The sequence below is a fragment of the Mobula hypostoma genome, chromosome 13 (genome assembly GCF_963921235.1).
Source record: "Mobula hypostoma chromosome 13, sMobHyp1.1, whole genome shotgun sequence".
Classification (NCBI taxonomy): Eukaryota; Metazoa; Chordata; class Chondrichthyes; order Myliobatiformes; family Myliobatidae; genus Mobula; species Mobula hypostoma.
The window spans coordinates 97,123,186-97,143,447 of NC_086109.1; the positions used below are offsets into that span (position 1 = coordinate 97,123,186).

At 42.0% G+C, this 20,262-nt stretch overlaps 1 protein-coding gene across 4 annotated transcripts in view; it reads left to right on the forward strand.

Moving 5' to 3' along the window:
* The window catches only part of trpm7 (transient receptor potential cation channel, subfamily M, member 7), a 149,466-nt gene that overhangs the window by 90,201 nt on the left and 39,003 nt on the right, over positions 1-20,262 (forward strand). For all 4 annotated transcript variants that reach the window (XM_063066289.1, XM_063066292.1, XM_063066291.1 and 1 more), the window contains 9 exons: positions 1,355-1,408; positions 3,468-3,608; positions 4,877-5,008; positions 6,527-6,807; positions 8,410-8,638; positions 8,790-8,945; positions 13,296-13,436; positions 18,557-18,685; positions 19,473-19,724. In XM_063066289.1, the coding sequence (XP_062922359.1) occupies positions 1,355-1,408; positions 3,468-3,608; positions 4,877-5,008; positions 6,527-6,807; positions 8,410-8,638; positions 8,790-8,945; positions 13,296-13,436; positions 18,557-18,685; positions 19,473-19,724 (1,515 nt within the window). The remainder of the gene's footprint in view (positions 1-1,354; positions 1,409-3,467; positions 3,609-4,876; positions 5,009-6,526; positions 6,808-8,409; positions 8,639-8,789; positions 8,946-13,295; positions 13,437-18,556; positions 18,686-19,472; positions 19,725-20,262) is intronic.

The following is a 20,262-nucleotide window of genomic DNA, read 5'->3' on the forward strand; positions in this document are numbered from 1 at the left end:
ATACACCTGTCTTCTCGCCATATCTTTTGATGCCCCGACAGATCAAAAAATTATCAACTTCTGCCTTAAGTATACACATGGACTTGGCTTCCACTGCAGTGTGTGGCAGGGCATTCCACAGATTTACTACTCTCGGTTCAAAAAAAAATCCTCCTTGCTTTTATTCTAAAGGGCCGCCCCTCAATATTAAGGCTGTGCCTTCTAGAAAAGTGGAACATTTAATCAAGACAAAGAAGGAAGCTGATATCAGACAGACTCTTAAGAGTTGTATGGTAGCCATGGAGCTTAAAAAGGGTCTTATGAGAGCTAGAAGAGGAAATGAGAAAGCCTTGGTGAGTGGGATTAAGTAAAACCCCAAAGCAATCTACACATGTGAAGGACAGGAGGATGATTAGCGAGTGTAGGTCACATCAGGGATAAAAGAGGGAACGTGCCTGGAGTCAGAGGAGGTAGGAGAGATCTTTAGTGAATACTTTTCTTCAATATTCACCATTGAGAGGGACCTTGATCAATGTGAGGTTAGCGTAGAACAGGCTAATATGCTGGAACATGTTGCGATTAGGGAAGAGGATGTGCTGGAACTTTTGGAAAAACGTTAGGATAAATAAATCCCTGGGGCCAGGCAGCATATACCCAGGTTACTGTGGGAAGAGATTGCTGTGGGTGGGTTAATAAGTTGCAGATAACACGAAGATTGGTGATGTGCATAGTGTAGAAGGTTGTAGGTTACAACAGGACATTGGTAGGATGCAGACGTGGGATGAGAAGTGCAGATGGAGTTCAATCCAGAGAAGTGTCAAGTGAAACATTATTTGAAGGTGGAGTACAGAGTTACTGGCAGGATTCTTAGCATTGTGGGGTTACAGAAGGATCCAGAGAGCAAAGAAATGCACAGTGGTAGGGTGGCTAAGAAAGCACATGTTGTGTTGGCCATCATTAGTCAGGGTATGGAGTTAAAGAGCTGCAAAGTACTGTTGTAGCTCTGTAAAACGGAGGGCGATGTCAGAAGTAGACTTTTTGCACAGAATGTGCTACCAGCGGTGGTGGTAAAAAGAAATATACTGCTATATGGGAGGGAAGGGTTAGATTTGTGTTGGAGTAGAGTAACCTATCAGCATGACATTGTTGTCTGAAGGGCCTGTGCTGTACTGTACTGTTCGATGTTCAACAATACCTTACGAATAACGTTAGGACTTACTAAAAGTAATTTCAAGTATAGAAGTCATTTATTGGTCCTGCAGATGTTGACATTTAGCAAAATGAATCAGCATTGAATAAATTGCTAGCTCTGCCATTCCTCGAAGTTTACTATTTAGGGTAACTGCATTCTCGATTCTGTACTCTTTCAATGCAGAAACAGGGGCCAACGAATCCAACGCTGCTTCATCTAGTGAGAGATGTTAAACAGGTAAGTGTACTCTTGCTAGTCTTTGACCTTTACAGTTATACTGTCATCTCTGAACATGTTTAAAATACTTTAAAATATATATTTTACAAAGATCACTGAACTAATGTGTCCAAAATTTAAAAATCTGTTAAATTCTGAATTAATAAGAAATCAGGACATGTAAAATAAATATTCTAATGCAAAAAACGGGTAATGTAAAAGTACCATTAATAGTGGAATTTTAACAAACCGGCAAAGTGCCAGTGCAGATACAATAGGGTCTTTTAAGAGCCTCTTAGGTACATGGAGTTTAGAAAAATAGAGGGCTATGCACTAGGGAAATTCTAGGTAGTTTCTAGAGTAGGTTACATGGTTGGCACAATATTGTGGGCCGAAGGGCCTGTAATGTGCTGTAAATTTCTATGTTCTATTAAAAGTATTCACCCTCTTGGAACCCAACCAAGCAGACTTCACTGCCAAGAAGGCCCACCAGCGCCTTTACTTCCTGAGAAAACTAAAGAAATTTGGCCTGTCCCCTAAAACTCTCACTAATTTTTATAGATGCACTGTAGAAAGCATTCTTCTTGGGTGCATCATAAACTGATATGGAAGTTGTCCTGTCCAAGACCAAAAGAAGATGCAGAAGATTGTGAACACGGCACAGCACATCACACAAACCAATCTTCCTTCCTTGGACTCACTTTACAACGCACGCTGTCGGAGCAGTGCTGCCAGGATAATCAAGGACACAACCCACCCAGCCAACACACTTTTCGTCCCTCTTCCCTCCGGGAGAAGGCTCAGGAGCTTGAAGACTCGTACGGCCATTTTTGGGAACAGCTTCTTTCCAACTGTGATAAGACTGCTGAACAGATCCTGACCCGGATCTGGGCCGTACCCTCCAAATATCCGGACCTGCCTCTCGTTTTTTTTTGCACTACCTCACTTTCTATTTTTCTATTTTCTATTTATGATTTATAATTTAAATTTTTAATGTTTTCTAATTTTTACTATTTTTAATATTTAATATTTGTAATCCAGGGAGTGGGAAGCGCAGAATCAAATATCGCTGTGATGATTGTACGTTCTAGTATCAACTGTTTGGCGACAATAAAGTATAAAGTATCTAAATTAATTACAAATAGAAAACACAATAATTGCATAAGTATTCACCCCCTTTAATATGGCACACCAAGTCATCACTAATGCAGCCTCTCCTTCACATGTTCTACCAATTGTTGTCGCCAATACAGTCTTCTTTGCGGTGGTGTGCTGGGGCAAAAGCATCAACACGAGTAATGCCAACAGGCTCAATAAACGATTAGAAAGGCTGGTTCTGTTTATAAGAGTCAAACTGGACACTGGAAATTGTGGTAGGAACAAAGGACTCTCCGAAAAATCCTGGCAATTATGGACAATGTTTCCCACTCCCCAGCATGCCACCTTGGCTGAACAGACGAGCACTTTTAGTAATAGACTAAGACAACTGTGCTGCTTTCGAGTGTTCTATGAGGTCAATTTTGCCCTCAGCCATTAGGCTCTATAATGAGTCAACCTATAGCCGGGGAAGTGTTGACCCCCCTCCATTAGACTGTTTGAGATAATTTATTTTTTATTCTTGCTTCTCTCTTAATATTTGTATATCTGTGCATTTTGTAATGGTACTGTGGCTGTAATTTCCTTCGGGATGAATGAAGTATCTATGAATACTCAAAAGGAAAGTTCAACATTGTTAGATCATCAAGGCATACTGCTTTGAAATAGCTCTTTGGCCTACCAAGTCCATGTTCTCCCATCAACGACTCTGATCCTAGCATCCCATATGCTGGGGTGGTTATCTTATTAACTAGCCCGTCCCTAACACGTGGGAGCGCACAGTGCACAAATTCCACAAAGACTGCTGTGGAGATCAGGTTTGAAACTGGGCTGCAGAAGTTGAATTTCATTTTACATCCACTATGTTTTTGGTGATTCCTGAGATGTGTTAGAGTGACACGTTAATCCTAATGCACAGTTATTTCCTGAAGGATGGAATTTTATCCTGATCAAGGAATAAATAATTTTGGTTTAATTTTCATAGGGGAACCTTCCTACAGATTATAAAATCAGCTTGATCGATGTAGGACTCGTCATTGAATATCTTATGGGTGGAACATATCGATGTACATACACAAGGAAACGTTTCAGAATTATCTACAACAATCTTCATGGCCACACCAGGGTATGCTCATTTTCCAGAATATTTCAGATATCAAAAGTAGTCACTAGCTTGAAGTTGTATTGTGAAATGGAGAGAGAGGTCATGGAAAATTTTTAAAGTTCTTGAAACAAGTATGAGGTTGATGTATTCCAGCATAGTTATTGTGCACCATTCCTGAGCCAAAATTTCTAGTTCAGTTCAAAAACTGATTGAAGTTGTGGAAAGAGGAGATGTAATATTTAGTACTTTTAGCTCTTTATTTTTAAAAAGTTTGTTCTCTACATCTGTAGAGTTATTAAAAAGACTGGCTGTTCACCTTCATTTTGACGATGCTTTCGGTAGGAATTAAATTATGTATTTAACTCTGTAAAAAAAATAAATAAATAAATTACTGCTAAAGTTATGCATTAGGCAAGCTTGCAAGTGAATTACAAAAGTTGCAGGAAGCCACATTGCCATGGAGTTCTTGATTTCAAATCAGTTTTCCATAAATTTGTCTTCTTTCATCCCCTTGGCTTTTCTCTAACTTATTTTTCAAATCTTGTATCTATCTTCAAAATGCTTTTTGCCTGCTGCATTGTTGCACTTTGGTATTTCATGTTCTAATAAAATGCAGTATTCTTAGAATATTCGTTAACATTTCTGACCACCTTTAAGTTATATGCAGTTACTATAAACCTTTAAGACCATTTGATTGCATTTTTTAAAAGGATTTAATGTTTAATATATCTGAATTTAGTATGTACTTCCAATGTTATTTATTGAGATACACCATGGAGTAGGCCCTAAATCAACCCCTGATTTAACCAAAACCCTAGTCATGGGACAATTTACAATGTCCAATTAACCTGCCAACCGGTACATCTTTGAACAGTGGGAGGAAACCGGAGCACCCGGAGGAAACCCACACAGTCACAGGAGAATGTACAATTTCCCTACAGACACCGGCGGGAACAGAACCCAGGTCGTTGGTACTGTAAAACGTTGTGCTAACCACTACGCTACCGTGCCATCAGCAAATTGCATCTAATCCAGTTGCTCATTGTACCAGCCCGAAGGAGTACTAATATTCCTCATATACTTCATACTTAACTGTAATAAGTGTAATATTTTGGTTATTGAATTATGCAGAAGTTTAGACAAATATCTCAGAACCTGAAGCAATTCAGTTAATAAGCTGGAATTGAAAACATGAAATAGAGTACAGTTCATCCTTAAATTCTAATCTAATACAACCCTTGAGTATCACTGGTACTTCAATGAGTTTTTCTTCGTCTTTTTTAATCCAGCGATCTGGTCGCCATTCATCTAGTATACCTCAGTTGCGCAAACACCAGGAATCATTGACAAATCGAGCAGATAAAAAAGAGAAGACGCGACATAATCATTTCATTAAGACTGCACAGCCTTATAAGCCTAAGGTACTAACCAATGTGAAACAACATGTTAGGGCAGGTGGAGGGGGTGAGAGCACTGCCTGCTGGATTTTAAACTTTGAAGAGTATACTGAACTGTTATCATACTGAGTGTATAGTGATTTCAATGATACAGATAAAAGCTTGCAGTTAAAAGAAATACTTAAAATTCGTTTATTGGTGCTGTTATTTAATTATATTGAATTGCCTTGGGATTCTGCTGTCACTTCCATTTGTATAGCCCAGTGAATTGATGCTCACTCACTCTTGGTATTGTTCACTTAAGCCTTGTAGGAAGTTAAATCAGCTTATAAAATTATGCACTATTCTTAAAAATGAAACGGAGTAACATTGCTTTCCAGAATGCTGCCTGGACTAGAGGGCATGTGCTATAATGAGAGGTTGTTTTCTCCAGAGCATCGGAGACTGAGGGGAGATCTGATAGAGGTTTATAACATTATGAGAGGCCTAGATAGAGTAGACAGGCAGTATCATTTTCCCAAGGTTGCAATGTCTAATACCAACGGACATGCATTTAAAGTGAGAGGGGGTAATTTCAAAGGAGCTGTGAGGGGCAGGTTTTATTTTAAGTGTTAGGTGTCTGGAATGCACTACCTGGGGTGGTGGTAGAGGCAGATACATTAGGAATTTTTAAGAGACATTTAGATAGACACATGAATGTGATGAAAGTGGAAGGATATGAACATTGTGTAGGCAGAAGACGATCGTTTAGTTGGCCATTTAATTACGAATTTAATTGGTCTGGCACAACATTGTGGACTGAATGTGCTGTACTGTTCTATGTTCTTTGGGGATGTTTTTTTTAAAAAAAAAGTACTCCTGAGCTCAGTCATACAACATTGAAACAAGCCACTCAGTTTTCAGCCCCTGCCCCCCACTCCCATCCTATCCACACTAGTACCATCTTCCAGACTCTGCTTTGAATATTGTCCAGCAGTGTTCTAGGTCCACGCCACTCCTCTTCTTAGCCCTCTAAATCTCTTGCCTCTAGTTTTACCGAGGCAAAGTAGCCTATCTACAGCTCATAATCTTATACATCTCAATTATGCCATCTATTAACCTCTTCCACTTCAGGAAAACTGTACCTAGTCTCTGCAATATATAAATAATGAAATATAACATTTGTGGTGAATCTCCTCTGCATCAGACACTTGTAAGTTTTGAAAAATTCTGTCAGAAGAACTTGGGTCTCAGACTGTCAAGGAACCAAAAGACGCTCAGTAGTAGCTGAGAGATGCCAGGGACTTTGGGAGTAGGTGACAGTCATAGAGCACTACAACACAGAAACAGGCCCTTTGGCCCATCTAGTCAGTATCAAACTGTTAATCTGTCTAGTCCCATCAACCTGTATCTGGACCATAATCCTCCATATCCCTCCCATATCATAGCAAATTAGCAATCAATTTTGATCTTGAATTACTGAATATATTGATGTTCTTGTCTTGGTATTTTCCTGTTATGAAGTGCTTACTGATTTATTTATTTATTTTGTTGCTCTTTTAGCCTGAATCCACTGTTGATCAGGGAAAGAAGAAGAGAACCAAAGATGAAATTGTGGACATTGATGACCCTGAAACCAGATGTTTTCCCTATCCTTTCAATGAACTGCTGGTGTGGGCTGTACTAATGAAGAGGCAGAAGATGGCTATGTTCTTTTGGCAGCACGGAGAAGAGTCAATGGCCAAGGCTTTAGTTGCTTGCAAGCTAAACCGATCCATGTCTTGTGAAGCAAAGCAGAGTGATGTTGTTGATGATACTTCTGAAGAACTGAAGCAATCTTCTAGGTTAGTGATTGTAAAGTAGGCACAGAATTCTCTTCCTAAGGACACGATGTCAGCTGAGTTCAGAAGGACATACACAGAATGCTGGAGGAACTCAGTAAGTCAGGCAGCTCTCAGAATCAGGTTTATTATCACTGGCACGTGTCGTGAAATTTGTTAACTTGGCAGCAGCAGTTCAATCCAATACATAATATAGAAGAAGAAAAATAATATAATAATAAATAAGTAAACCAATTACAGTATGTGGATATTGAATAGATTAAAAATCGTGCAATAAAACCCCAGAAATAATATATATTAAAAAAGTGAGGTAGTGTTCATGAGTTCAATGTCCATTTGGGAATTGGGTGGCAGAGGGGAAGAAGCTGTTCCTGAATCGCTGAGTGTGTGCCTTCAGGCTTTTGGCCCTCCTTCCTGATGGTTGCAGTAAGAAAAGGGCATGCCCTGGGTGCTGGAAGTCCTTAATAATGGACGCTGCCTTTCTGAGACACCACTTTTTGACGATGTCCTGGGAACTTTGTAGGCTAGTACCTAAGATGGAGCTGACTAAATTTAAGCCCTCTGCTGCTGCTTTCGGTCCTGTGCAGTAGCCCTAGCCCCCCCCCCCCCCCCCCAATACCAGACAGTGAATGCTCTCCAAAGTACATCTATAGAAGTTTTTGAGTGTATTTGTTGACATACCAAATCTCTTCAAACTCCTGAAGAAGTATAGTTCCTGTATTGCCTTCTTTATAACTACATCGATATGTTGGGACCAGGTTAGATCCTCAGAGATCTTGACACCCAGGAACTTGAAACTGCTCACTCTCTCCACTTCTGACCCCTCTGAGGATTGGTATGTGTTCCTTTGTTTTACCCTTCCTGAAGTCCACAGTCAGCTCTTTCGTCTTACTGATGTTGAGTGCCAGGTTGTTGCTGTGACACCACTCCACTAGTTCAGTGGTCCCCAACTACCGGGCTGCACAGAAACGATGTGATTTGGCAATATGAAACGATATGAGTCAGCTGCACCTTTCTTCATTTCCTGTCACGCACTGTTGAACTTGAACCCCCCCCCCCCCATCAGCCGGTCCACAAGGATATCATCAATATTAAACCGGTTTGCGGTGCGCAAAAGGTTGGGGACCCCTGCACTAGTTGGTATATCTCGTTCCTGTACGCCCTCATCTCCATCTGAGATTCTACCCACAATGGTTGTATTATCAGCAAAGTTATAGGTGGTATTTGAACTATACCTACCCACACAGTGATGTGTATGTAGAGAGTAGAGCAGTGGGCTAAGCACACACCCCTGAGGTACACCAGTGTTGATTGTCAGTGAGGAGAATATGTTATCACCAATCCGCACAGATTGTGGTCTTCCGGTTAGGAAGTTGAGGATGGATCCAGTTGCAGATGGAGGTACAGAACACTCTTGGCAACTCATTCTGCACATGCAGGAGGTAGATGGTTTCTGCCATTACGCAATCAGTGATGGCCCAAGAGCCACCAGCTATGCTGGAGTTGTGCTTGATTACCTTTAAAACTCTGAATTTCTTAAGATCACTTTCTCACTTGTATCATTAACCAATTGTTGGCAAGCTTACTTCTGCTGTTGTGTTACAGTGAATTTGGACAATTAGCTGTTGATTTACTGGATCAGTCGTTCAGACAAGATGAAACTATGGCCATGAAGTTGCTGACGTATGAACTGAAGAATTGGAGCAATTCGACCTGCCTCAAGTTAGCTGTCCACTCAAGACTGCGACCGTTTGTAGCCCACACCTGTACTCAGATGCTGCTGTCAGATATGTGGATGGGAAGATTAAATATGAGAAAAAATTCATGGTACAAGGTAAAATATATGATGCTTTTATGGGAGGAGAATCAAAGCCAAGTAAATGACCTCACCTGAATATACTAATGAGGTGGTATGTAAAGCAGTGAGTGGGTAGTGAGCTAAGTAGAGGTCACTGAAAATCGCCTGTATTTTTTCTTCTGGACAGGTTATTCTCAGTATTCTATTCCCACCTGTTATTCTCATGCTGGAGTTTAAAACCAAGGCTGAAATGTCTCACATTCCTCAAACAGAGGATGCACATCAAATGAACATGGAAGACAGTGAACACAACTTTCAGAGTCCAACTGATCAAATATCCATGGTAAGGTACTTTCATGCTTGTGAGTAGTTTAAGTGATGAAACAGTTGAGAGCACTTTGCGTAATTCCTACGGTGCAAACTTTCTGCACTTTGTCCCAACTTCCATGCCCACGTGAAGGCAAATCATCTCTGATTGATTATTTTTTTAATGTTTCAGCTGTTTTTAAATCCAAAGTGCTTGACTCTGTTAGGCAATGTACTTGTTTGTCCAAACTTCACTGTTGGGTATGAAGGGTAAGGTCCTTTGGTCCTCTGCCTTTGGAAGAGTTGTACGGTTGGATAAAGGCTGCTCACAATGAGTCTGGGCTGGGCAAGTCAAATCTGCATGGTGAATGGCAGGCTAAAACTTCGTCAAGTTTAAAAAAGTGTATATCAAATTAACTGAGAGCGGTTTCTAGGGAAAGATACCAAATAGAAATAGCGGAAAGTGGAAGGGTAGGGGAGAGGGACACAAAGAATTGAAACAGATACAGGTCGACCTTCACTAATCCGGCACCATTGGGACCTGAGGAGTGCTTGATTAGTGAAAATGCCGAATTACAGAAGGATCACATTGAGCAATAGCTAACTGCCTCATCATACCTTTAAAATATAGTGTAAATCAGTACAAGTTAGATAATAATGAAACAGAAATATTAAATGAGTAGCAAGTGAAATGTTAATAAAGTAATATACTGTACAGGCACATAAAATGGTACTGGTAAATGTACAGGAATTAATCATACAGAACAGTTGAGTACTTCTGCTTCTATAGTGAGATGTTTAATATACCTTCAGGCAAAGTTACATGTCTGCAAGTGTGGGGTTGTCAGGATCATCAACATCTTCATCTTGAAAAATGGGTGAAGCATCAGGAACTGGTGCTGAAACTGGCACAACAATTTCTTCAAAAACTGTTGATGTTGATGGCAGCACATCTGGGTGAGCAGAAGCAGAAGTCGGAAAAAGGAGGTCTTCTGGACGCAACATTTCACGAGACCGCCAGGCGGCCGGGGATTCAGTGCTGGGCTCTTCCCTCTTTGCTCGCAGTTACTGAGGGAATCCTCGTTAGTTTCTTTTCCTCCACTTAGTAATATGCTTAAATTCAGCGGGTCGCCACGTCTGATATGAGGTCGTAGGCAGAAGAGAACGGAGCGCCGGCCGGGCGATGCTGGAGGGCAGTGCACAACTGCCGGCAGGCGGGTGAGAAGACAGACCAACCCATCGCGCACCCGCTCCCCCGCCACTGGCGGGTGAGATGGGTGGGTGCCAGGCAACCGTGCCTCACGCAAATGATATTAATAAATGCAGGAAAACAAGCAGGAATCGCCTGTCTATGCTTACAAGAGCGCGCCAACACGTGAACAGATCTAGCGCAACCAAAACAATGCGTAGCAGATTGGTACAGTAGGCAGGGAAATTTGAATTTACAGTTGCACGGAAAATTTGAAATCAGTGCCGGATTATCGAAGGAACCGGATTACAGGTAGTGATTAGTGAAGGTCGACTGTACTTCTGATGGTGATTGAGAAGCTCAACAAATATGAAACGAGAGAACAGGGTAAAAGATTCCATCTCTGCTTTCACTGAACAAAGTCAAGTTTATTGCCATATACACAAATACACATATGGACATGTGCAATGAAAACCTGGTTGTAACATTATCACCGGCACATTGTATCATATTAACAGCATTCACAAGAAAGAAGTTAAATTATACACAATTTTTACAATTGAATCTAAAAAATCTCCTTTTTACTATGATCAAAGTGATCATTGTTACTGTACTGAAGTAATGATTAGGGTTCTGCCAGTTGGTTCAAGAACCAAATGGTTGAAGGGAAGTAGCTGTTCCTGAAGCTGGTGGTTTAGGACTTCTGTAGCTCCTGCCCAATGGGAGCTATGAGAAGATCGCATAACCCAGATGGTGGGGATCTTTGATATGTTGCCTTCTTGAGGCAGCCCCTCTTTGAGAGATGTGTGTACAATGTACTGGGTTCAGTATGCTACTCTCTGCAGCTTCTTGTATTCTTGTGCTTTTGAGATGAGCATTGAATGATGCAACCAGTCAGAATACTGTGGAAGTTAGTGTTTGATAAGCAGGCCCCTTAATCTTCTAAGAGAATAAGGCCCAAGACGCATTATCCAATGTTAAGTCCTGGGAGTTTAAAGCAGCTGACTCATTCCACCGGTTTCTACTTTTCTGATTATTTCAATCCAAAAAATGAAGAAATAGATCTTGAAAAAATTTCTCATTTCCATCTAAACCATCAATCAGCTTGGTTTTGGAGATATCGAGATTGCATCTTCTAGTTCAAATATCACAGCAGAAGAAGAGACCAATGGTATCTTAAGTTATTTGTAATGAGGTGATTGTTCCTCACCACGTCTTGTGGCACACCAGGTGGCAACCTTGCAGTTTCTTTAGCATTTATCTGTGTTTTACAAGGCGGAGTTGCTAGCTCGACGCTCAACCCAGCACTGATGGAAAACATGCAAGGAGCTGGCCAGATTTGAACCCATGACCTAGTCCGCCAGAGAAAGCAGGGTCTCCCAGTGGCCACACATTTTAATTCCACATCCCATTCCCATTCTGACATGTCTATCCACGGCCTCCTCTACTGTAAAGATGAAGCCACACTCAGGTTGGAGGAACAACACCTTATATTCCGTCTGGGTAGCCTCCAACCTGATGGCATGAATATCGACTTCTCTAACTTCCGCTAATGCCCCACCTCCCCCTCGTACCCCATCTGTTACTCATTTTTATACACACTTTCTTTCTCTCACTCTCCTTTTTCTCCCTCTGTCCCTCTGAATATACCCCTTGCCCATCCTCTGGGTTCCCCCCCCCTTCTTTCTTCCCAGACCTCCTGTCCCATGATCCTCTCGTATCTCTTTTGCCTATCACCTGTCCAGCTCTTGGCTCCATCCCTCCCTCTCCTGTCTTCTCCTATCATTTTGGATCTCCCCCTCCCCCTCCCCCTCCAACTTTCAAATCCCTTACTCACTCTTCCTTCAGTTAGTCCTGACGAAGGGCCTCGGCCTGAAACGTCGACTGCACCTCTTCCTAGAGATGCTGCCTGGCCTGCTGTGTTCACCAGCAATTTTTATGTGTGTTGCTTGAATTTCCAGCATCTGCAGAATTCCTGTTGTAAGCCACTTTTTATTGTCATTTTGACCATAACTGCTGGTACAGTACACAGTTAAAAACAGACATTTTTCAGGACCATGGTGCTACAAAATTTTCGCCATAAAATCTGGTGTGGATGTCACTACATCACCAGCCAGCTAATAATGAGTTTACTCCATGCAAAGAACTCTTAAGACATTTTTTTTGTGCAGTACTGATTTTCCTATAGGAAAATCTTGTATCAGTGTAGAAAAATATACTAACCAGTTGTGTACATACTGTGATGAAAGAGGCTAGGTAGAGGTTCCTTGTTAGTAGGGTTTGTATCCATTGCTTGTTTGTATGTTTAGAAATTAGTATTATAGAATGGTTACTTATGATTAATCCTTTAATAAATCTGCGCAGTTTGTCTTGTTAGTATTTCTTCAGTCTGAGGAGTTGCTCTAGAAATGCTCTTGTTTGGTGAAGCCTAATCCTGCAACATTTTGTAAGGCCTTTGGAAAAAGCTTCTGTCCTTGGTGTCACGGTGATATTGACCCACTTATGATCATCACTAGGTACTGTAATGAGCAATAATGCCACTTGTATATGATTTGTACGTTCAAGTAATGTAGGAGCTGCTTGATCGCATAAAGTGAGAGTCATAGTGGTATAGCATGGATACAGACCTTTTGGCCCATACAACCCATGGTGACCTCAGTACCCACTTGGCTTCTAATTTCAAATTCGGCCTGTGTCCCTCTAAGACTGTTACCATCCGTGTTATCTCAAATTTAAATATTTCTGATAAGGTTGCCTCTCATTCTCTATGTTCCAAGGAATGGAGACCTAATCTGGTCAACTCCTCCTGGTAACTCAGGCACTCTGGTCTTGGCAACATCCTCAAATCTTCTGCACTCTTTCCAGTTTAACCACATCCTTCCAAATGTGGCCTCACCAAAGACTTGTACACCTGCAACACAGTATCACAACTCTTATACCCAGCGCCACATTTGGTAATTGTCTGAAAAGTGAGTAAATTATAAGATTGAGTTTCTTGTATCTATTCAACATACCCCAGTTTTCAAAATGCCTTCTATTTTTTTAATCATGGTTTTTAGCATAATGGAGTACAGGTCCTTCAACCCACAATGTTGTGCTAACCCTTTAATCTATTCCAAGATCAATGTAATCCTTCCTTCCCACATATCCCTCCATGTTTTCTTTGAGTACTGAGTATAGAACAATTTTGTCCTGCAGGAAGTATTTAAAGAAGAAGGAATCTGTGACCATGAAATGAAACATGAAGATGCAAATTTGACTAAACCAAGGAGGTTGCCTGTCACAAGAAAGTTCTATGCCTTCTACCATGCACCAATTGCAAAGTTTTGGTTTAATACAGTAAGTAGCAAAGTAAAAATTCCTCTGTTTTAAAACTTAGTCCATGTTAAATCTTGTAAAAAGAATTCAGTATTCTAGGTGTTGTAGAATCAAATTATTTTCAGTTTCCCGTTATTGAATGAGGAATTGACCATCCTGTTTTGAAAAGTATTATGGATAAGAGATTTTTTTTTTAAGAAGAGATGGTCGTATAAAAAAAGTCTTGATTGTAAGCAATGCTTCATCTCCTTCATAGTAATTCCATTCAGATCACCACTGTTAAATATGTGTCCTATATCAATAGGTTTCAATAGGTACATTTAATGCCAGAGAAGTTATTCTGAGTAGCCAGCTCTGAATTTCATATTAACTATGTAAAACTGCACTGGATTTTTCAACATCTTTGAATTCCGTACTGACCAAAAGAAGTGAATAGGGAAATTGGAGAAGTAGAAGATTGTAGTATGCCAAAAGGAATAAGCCTAATTGACAGCAAAAGCATTTGAGGACATGGTGGTTAGTAAAGTCTGATTGGGATATACAAGAGAACACTGAGCCATACTTTTACTTACATTTTACATCATTGTAGATTTTGTGTGTCTCTCCTTCTCCAGATATACCATAGTCTCTGGTGTCACTTAAGAGTACAACAGATAAATCATTTCTGTATTCTAATTTTCATGTTTGTAACAAAACTCCAATCCACTTAACTTCATAAAACAGTAACACGAGGAAATCTGCAGATGCTGGAATTTCAAGCAACACACATAAAAGTTGCTGGTGAATGCAGCAGGCCAGGCAGCATCTGTAGGAAGAGGTACAGTCGACGTTTTGGGCCAAGACCCTTCGTCAGGACTAACTGAAAGGAGAGCTAGTAAGAGATTTGAAAGGGGGAGGGGGAGATCCGAAATGATAGGAGAAGACAGGAGGGGGAGGGATGGAGCCAACAGCTGGACAGGTGATTGGCAAAAGGGATATGAGAGGATCATGGGACAGGATGCCTAGGGAGAAAGAAAAGGGGGAGGGGGGAAGCCCAGAGGATGGGCAAGGGGTATAGTGAGAGGGACATAGAGAGAAAAAGGAGAGAGAGAAAAAGAAAGTCTGTATATAAATAAATAACGGATGGGGTACGGGGAGGGGGGGGGGCATTAGCGGAAGTTTGAGAAGTCAGTTTTCATGCCATCAGGTTGGAGGCTACCCAGATGGAATATAAGATGTTGTTCCTCCAACCTGAGTGTGGCTTCATCTTGACAGTAGAGGAGGCCGTGGATAGATATATCAGAATGGGAATGGGATGTGGAATTAAAATGTGTGGCCACTGGGAGATCCTGCTTTCTCTCGTGGACAGAGCGTAGGTGTTCAGCGAAACTATTTCCCAGTCCACGTCGGGTCTCGCCAATATATAGAAGGCTGCATCGGGAGCACCGGACACAGTATATCACCCCAGCTGACTCACAGGTGAAGTGTCACCTCACCTGGAAGGACTGTCTGGGACTCTGAATGGTGGTAAGGGAGGGAGTGTAAGGGCATGTGTAGCACTTGTTTCGCTTACAAGGGTAAGTGCCAGGAGGGAGATCGGTGGGAAGGGATGGGGGGGACGAATGCACAAGGGAGTCGCGTAGGGAGTGATCCCTGCGGAAAGCGGTGGCGGGGGGAGAGAGAAATTGTTCTTAGTGGTGGGATCCCGTTGGAGTTGGCGGAAGTTACGGAGAATTATATGTTGGACCCGGAGGCTGGTGGGGTGGTAGGTGAGGACAAGGGGAACCCTGGTTGGGGTGGTAGGTGAGGACAAGGGGAACCCTATTCCTAGTGGGGTGGCAGGGGGGTGGAGTGAGAGCAGATGTGCGTGAAATGGGGGAGATGTGTTTGAAAGCAGAGTTGATGGTGGAGGAAGGGAAGCCCCTTTCTTTAAAAAAAGGAGGACATCTCCCTCGTCCTGGAATGAAAAGCCTCATCCTGAGAGCAGATGCAGTGGAGATGGAGGAATTGCGAGAAGGGGATGGCATTTTTGCAAGAGACCGGGTGAGAAGAGGAATAGTCCAGGTAGCTGTGAGAGTCCGTAGGCTTATAGTAGACATCAGTAGATAAGCTGTCTCCAGAGATAGAGACAGAAAGATCAAGAAAGGGGAGGGAGGTGTCAGAAATGGACCAGGTAAACTTGATGGCAGGGTGAAAGTTGGAGGCAAAGTTAGTGAAGTCAACGAGCTCAGCATGCGTGCAGGAAGCAGCGCCAATGCAGTCATCGATGTAGCGAAGGAAAAGTGGGGAACAGATACCAGAATAGGTTTGGAACATGGATTGTTCCACAAAGCCAACAGAAAGGCAGGCATAGTGATGTTTATTGACAGTCTTCATCCTCATGGTCCACTATTAATCTCAATCTTGTGGATCCTGTTAGCGATAAAATAAGCACTAGATTTCCTAGAAGGAATTTTGAGGCAAAGTGAAATTGTTTCTAAGCCTAAAATGCTGCTGAATGTTGTAATTATGAGTAATGATTAAAAGTGCTGGAGGTATATGGCCAAGCAGGTATTTCATCTATCCCCATAGATACTGCCTAATGTGTGAAGTTTCCTTCATTTGTTTTCATTTAGGTTGGTCTTTTATTTTTGTATAGCTGTGGAAATCAAAAGAAAAACTTCAGATGTGGATCAGACACATTGTAGGAAGAGAGGCAAGGTTAACACTGCCCAGGATGACGACCCCTTGTCAGAAAGCGGGAAGGAAACAAAAGAAGCTTGTTAACCTGAAGGGAAGGTGGGGCTGAGCAAGATCTCAGGTGTAAAATTGTCATGGCCATGGGGATGAGCTTTAGAACAGGGCTACCTGGTCAGTCACTGAATCAGAATCAGCTTTAATATCTCTGGCATATGTTGTGAAATTTGTTGTTTTGTGGCAGCAGTACATTGCAATACATAACAATAAAATTATAAATTACAATAAGACATGTATATTAAACAAATAAGTGCTGCAAAGAGAGGGAAAATCTGAGGTAGTGTACATGGGTTCATTCTCCATTCAGAAATCTGATGGGAGAGGGGAAGAAGCTCTTCCTTGAAACATTGAGTGTGTGTCTTCAGGCTTCTGTATCTCCTCCCTGGTAGAAGCAATGAGAAGAGGTCATGTCCTGGGTGATGGGGGTCCTTAATGAAGAATGCCACCTTTTTGAGGCATCACCCTTTGGAAGGTGCCCTGAATGCTGGGGAGGCAAGTGCTCATAATAGAGATGGCTGAGCTTACAACTTCCTGCAGCCTTTTCCAACACCTTGCTGTGGTTCCGACATACCAGATAGTGATGCAACCAGCTACAATGCTCTCCACCGTACATCTGTAGAAATTTGTCTTTGGTAAAATACCAATTGTCAAACTACTAATGAAATATAGCCAATGAAATCGCATCAATATGTTGCGCCAGGGTAGATCCTCAGATGTTGACACCCAGGAACTAGAAACTGCTCATCTTTTCCACTTTTGACCCCTTGATGAGCACTGGCGTGTGTTCCTTCAACTTGTGCGCCTGAAATTCATTATCAGTTCTTTGACCTTACTGAACTGATTGTAATATTGTCGTCTCAACATCACTACACCAGCTGATCTATCTCGCTCCTGTATGCCTCCTCTTCATCATCTGAAACTCTGCCAACAGGAGTTGTCGTCAGCAAATTTATAGATGGTGTTTGATCTGTGTAGCTGCCCAGATTTTGAAGCTTTTTGATTAGAACTGAGGGTGTGACTGTGTTGAATGCTGACTTGTAGTCAATGAACACCAGCCTGACATAATTATTACTATTGTTCAGGTGGTCCAAGGCAGAGTTAGAGAGCTGGTGAGATTGCATTCGCTATAGAACTATTGTGGCATTAGACAAATTACAGAGGGTCCACATCCTTGCTCAGTCTAGAGTTGATTTTCGCCTGGACCTATATGATAGAGGGCAGAAATGTGGACAAAAAATTATAGGAGTATTGTCTGCCTGCTCTGACTATGTCCACAGGCCTGGCTGGGTATGACTTCGACTCTGAGGGAAAAAGGCAGATAAAACAAAAGCTGAGCCAATCTTATTGATGGTCAACAGACAGAGAAATCAAGTTATCTAAAGTTGTACAGATCTGCAACATGCCCAGGTGGAAGTTGCTGTGCTGGATGCCAGTGTCTGGGGGTCCTCAGTTGTGTCCTTCCCGTGCCAGTGTCTGGGGCCCTTCCAGCACCAGTGTCCGGGGGGAGTGAGCCCCCTGGTGGTGATCTTCCTGTGTCAGTGTCCGGGGCCCTACCAGTGACCTTCCTGCACCAGTGTCCGGGGGGGGGGGGGGGGGGCGTGGCAGTGACCTTCCTGTGTCTGTGTCCAGGAGGGGAGCCCCCGGTGGTGACCTTCCTGCGCCAGTGTCCAGGGGTTTTAACAGACTTTGCAGGTAAAGTGGTAATTCACTTACACAGTCAGCCTGGTGCATTCAGTGTTCATAATGTGGTCTTCCCTACATTGGAAAATCAAAATGCAGATTTGGCAACAGTTTAGTTTAAGTGAAACCCTGAGCTTCACGATGCCTGCCACAATGATTCTCCGTGTCATTCCAACCTGTTGATGTGTGGACTTTTGCCATTTTAAAGTGATGGGCGATGTAAGCTTGATGAATATAATATCTTCCATTTTGGTATGCTGCAGCTTTCTGAACTCAATGTACGAGTTCTGCAATAATGTCTAATTTGCTTTGTATCAGTTATTCATCTGTGACTTCGGTTCAGCTTCCCCCCCCCCCCCTTTTCTGTTTTTCCTCTGGCAATGGAGATCATGCCAGGCACATCTTCCTGCTCTGCATTTCACAACTTCTGCATTATTTTGTTTGTATTCTCACTCTCTCATGCCTCCCATTCCCTCATCAACCAGATAATCTTGTTTACAGCTTATCCCCACAGTCACTTTGTGTTTTAACCTGTCAGAGACAGCCCCCATCTCCACCCTCCCTCCAGTTAGTGTTTTTGAAATTTTCCCAGTTTTAACAGACTTGTCTACGTGAAATGTTATGATTTTCTAAGCACAGAAGCTTTAGTGATCTGCTTTAGCATTTCTAATGTTCCCAGCTGCAGTGCTGTGACTGAAGTATGGGCTGCTATTTAAAACACTAATGCCTGTTTCCTCTATTTCCAGTTGGCTTATTTGGGATTCCTTATGCTGTACACATATGTTGTTCTGGTACGAATGCAAGAATTACCCTCAGTGCAAGAGTGGATTGTAATTTCCTTCATTTTTACCTTGGCCATAGAGAAAATTAGAGAGGTATGGGCTATTTTTAATATCTTCTATCCATACTTTAATATTTCATGCAGAGTGTAAAATGTTAAATTGTTCAATGAAGACGGTAGTTAAAGCTGATTGAATTGGATCGCAGTGTCCTCATGGCTCTGGGTTTTAGTCAGTTGTGTACCATTGAGCCCCAGGATAGTTTCGATTCTGTTTTGGTCTTCATCGACTTAACATAATGAAGGCATGATCCATTTGTTCCTTAGGCTGCCCCACCTCCAGCAATAAGTTGACTAGTTCTGGCGAGAAACACCTCTGTACAAAATCCCTCGGGATAGATTACTCCATCCTCCGTTGCTTATGCAGTTAGTTCACTAACCCTGAAGGTGACATTTGCTGCATTTCCTGTCTTTTGAAGCTTTTCTGTATTGAACCCATGATGGTGGAACACAGTCAGAGAGCTTTAACTTCAAACACTTCCAAAACAATCTGCATCCGTTTGAAACCTGTTTATAGCTTTCATACGATTTCTCTGATATATATTTCACAGAAACTGGAAATCAGAAAACAAAGTAGGAAGTGCTGGAAACACTTGACAGGTCAGGCAGAATAATTGATTTCGGGTTAAAGATGTTGGTCAGAACTGCATTCATTGAGATCCTCTGCTCATAAGTCAGAAACTCCATGAGGTTTGCTTGACTTGGTCATTTCAAACTCCAGGACATTTAATAGACAGCTTGTGTGTAGCAGAAACCTACTTTGGAGTGAAACTGATTACTTTTGGTTTGCCAGTGGGATTATATGGTATTTTGTTTTTGTCTAGCTCTTCATGTCAGAAGCTGGAAAGATAAGTCAGAAGATCAAAGTCTATTTCAGTGACTATTTCAACATCACCGACACACTTGCAATTGTTTTGTTTTTTGTTGGTTTTGGACTGAGGTTTGGAAGTGGGCAAGTGAGGAATGCCGGGAGAACAATGTATTGCCTCAATATTATATTCTGGTATGTGCGACTACTGGATTTCCTGGCAGTCAATCAGCACGCGGGCCCCTACGTCACCATGATAGGCAAAATGGTAAGTGCGTTACTTAGAAACTTTGTTCTGATAACATTTTGGGAAGTTTTAATAATCATACGAAAAAGTGGTACAGACTTCCCATCTGTAAGGAAGTAGTAACTGAACTGTTCTCACAAGATCACAAGACAAAGGAGCAGAAGTAGGCCATTTGGCCCATCGAGTCTGCTCCGCAGCTCCCCCATGAGCTAAACTGTTCACCCATCTAGTTCCAATTTCTGGCTTTTTCCTCATATCTGTTGATATCCTGACTAATTAGATACCTGTCAATCTCCTCCTTAAACACCCTTAATGATCGGGCCTCCACAGCCATATGTGGCAACGAATTCCACAAATCCACGACCCTCTGGCTAAAAAAAATTCTCCTCATCTGTTTTAACTGGGTACCCTCTAATTCTAAGACTATGGCCTCTTGTCCTGGACTCATCCACCAAGGGAAACAACCTTTCCACATCTACTCTGTCCAACCCTTTCAACATTCGAAATGTTTCTATGAGATCCCCTCTCATTCTTCTACACTCTAATGAATACAATCCAA